Source organism: Gekko japonicus, unplaced genomic scaffold (genome assembly GCF_001447785.1).
Source record: "Gekko japonicus isolate JY-2015 unplaced genomic scaffold, Gekko_japonicus_V1.1 scaffold1742, whole genome shotgun sequence".
Taxonomy (NCBI): Eukaryota; Metazoa; Chordata; class Lepidosauria; order Squamata; family Gekkonidae; genus Gekko; species Gekko japonicus.
In genome coordinates, this window is record NW_015161453.1 from 364545 (window position 1) to 366944 (window position 2400).

Sequence of the window (2400 nt, forward strand, 5' to 3'; positions counted from 1 at the left end):
TCCGAAACAGTCCAGTGGTGCCTGAGCAGTGGGTGTTGCCTTCTGACACACATCCGGTGATGTCAGGGGGTGTGGCACATGCAAATGAGTTGTCCTAATGAGTTATGCTAATGAGCTCCTGCACTCCTTTTTCTACGAAATGACACCTGCATATAAGGATGGCCCCGACCTGGATAACCCAGGCTCGCCTGTTCCCTTCAGATCTCGGAAGCCAAACGGGGTCAGCCCTGGCTAATGTTTGCATGGGAGACCTCCAAGGAATACCAGGGTCGTGACATGGGGGCAGGTAATGGCAAACTGCCTCTGTACCTCTCTCGCCTTGAAAACCCTGCGGGGGTCTCCATTATTCAGTTGTGACTCGACGGCCACAGCCACCCCCACAAAGCTATAAGAACAGATATCCCGAATTATCACGCAGTTCCTATAAGGATCACCTTACCCTTGTTATTCGCCATATCATGGAAGAAGGGGGCCAGTGGTCGGCCTGCGACGTCTTCTGGGTGGGTAGTGAGGCCATCCCTCACTGCTTGGAATCCATTTAAGATAACCACGGGGGTCCATCCAAACCACAGGGTGTAAATATTCCCGAAGGACTTGGCCACCTTTGGGGAAATACCAACAACCACAGGTGATTGCACACACACACACAAAGATCCAGGTCTCTTTTGTTTGTTTCTTTTTTAAAATAATAATTGTAATTCTCCCAAACAGAAAGATATAAAAGATATAACAGAAATATAACAACGATAGTGGCAGGTTACAGATAAACATTTATAAAAAGGTTTCCAACTATCTAAAAATTTGTCCAAGCACTATTGCTGACCGTGAGCCACACAATGAAATGCTGACATGCCAGGGATGCCAACCTCCAGGTGATATCTGGAGATCTCCTGGGATGACAGCTGAACTCCAGGCAACTGAGATCAATTCCCCTGGAGAAAACGGCTCCTTTGGAGGGTGGGCTCCAGGGGTCATTTCCTGCAGGAGCACACGGGAGCGGAGCTCCGGCCGTAAAGAGCCCAGGGGGCGGGCACATGCCACAAGCCCCACCCCCTGCTCCCAGCAGCCCTAAGTCAGATCAAGAAGCAGCCAGGTAAGTTGCAGAGCCCTCCCCCCCGGCCCCGTGGCCCAAAACAGTCCAGTGGCACCTTTAAGACCAAGTTTTATTCAGGGAGAAGCTCTCCCTCCTCTGTGAGGACAGATCTGCACGTTCCTCCCCCCCACCCAATAGCTAGCAATCCGAAACAGTCCAGCGGAGCCTGAGTGGTGGGTGTTGCCTTCTGACACACTTCCGGTGATGTCAGGGGGTGTGGCCTATGCAAATGAGTTGTGCTAATGAGCTCCTGCATCTCTTTTTCTATGAAATGACCCCTGGTGGGCTCTATGGCATAAGAACATAAGAGGAGCCAATGCTGGATCAGGCCAATGGCCCATCCAGTCCAACACTCTTGTCACACAGTGGCCAGAAATACCCGGTGCCATCAGGAGGTCCAGCAGCGGGGCCAGGACACTAGAAGCCCTCCCACTGTTGACCCCCCCCAAAGCACCAAGAATACAGAGCATCCCTTGCCCCGGACTGAGAGTTCCTATCTATCCCCCCCAAAGGACCAAGAATACAGAGCATCCCTTGCCCTGGACTGAGAGTTCCTATCTATCCCTTGTGGTGAATAGCCGCTGATGGACCTCTGCTCCATATGCTTATCCAATTCCCACTTGAAGATGTCCATGCTTGTAGCCACCACCCCCTCCTGTGGCAATTAATTCCATGTGTTAATCACTCTTTGGGTGAAGAAGGACTTCCTTTTATCCGTTCTAACCTGACTGCTCAGCAATTTCATGGATGGTCAGCAGTTTCATGGAGTGCCCGCGAGTTCTTGTATCGTGAGAAAGGGAGAAAAGGGCTTTCTGATGTGATGTGATGATGTCATTTCTGGGTCACACCGGACGTGATGCAGACATGTTGCTGCAACGTCAGCTGGGCCTCCTCTTTTTCTGGGTAAGTCTCCACCCACTGGCCAGTTGATCAGCCGTGGGATGGTGGGTCCTGGGGGGGGAGACCCGGCCTCCACCGGGGTGTCTGGCAACTCTATTCCCAAGTACTCTGGGGCCCAATCCAGCCTGGGAGTATGGAGAGCCAGTTTGGTGTATTGGTTAAGTGTGCGGACTCTAATCTGGGAGAACCGGGTTTGATTCCCCACTCCTCCACTTGCACCTGCTGATGTGACCTTGGGTCAGTCACAAGCTCTGGCACAGCTGTACCTGAAAGAGCAGTTTCCGTCAGAGCTCTCTCAGCCCCACCTACCTCCTAGGGTGTCTGTTGTGGGGAGGGGAAGGGAAAGGAGACTGTAAGCCACTTGGGTAGTGAAGGGCGGGGTATAAATCCAATCTCTTCTTCTTCTT

At 52.2% G+C, this 2400-nt stretch overlaps 1 protein-coding gene across 1 annotated transcript in view; it reads right to left on the minus strand.

Annotated features, from left to right (window-relative positions):
- The window catches only part of SLC9A9 (solute carrier family 9, subfamily A (NHE9, cation proton antiporter 9), member 9), a 236645-nt gene that overhangs the window by 218311 nt on the left and 15934 nt on the right, over nucleotides 1-2400 (minus strand). Inside the window, exon 2 of the mRNA XM_015429080.1 lies at nucleotides 440-602. Within this exon, the coding sequence (XP_015284566.1) occupies nucleotides 440-602 (163 nt within the window). The remainder of the gene's footprint in view (nucleotides 1-439; nucleotides 603-2400) is intronic.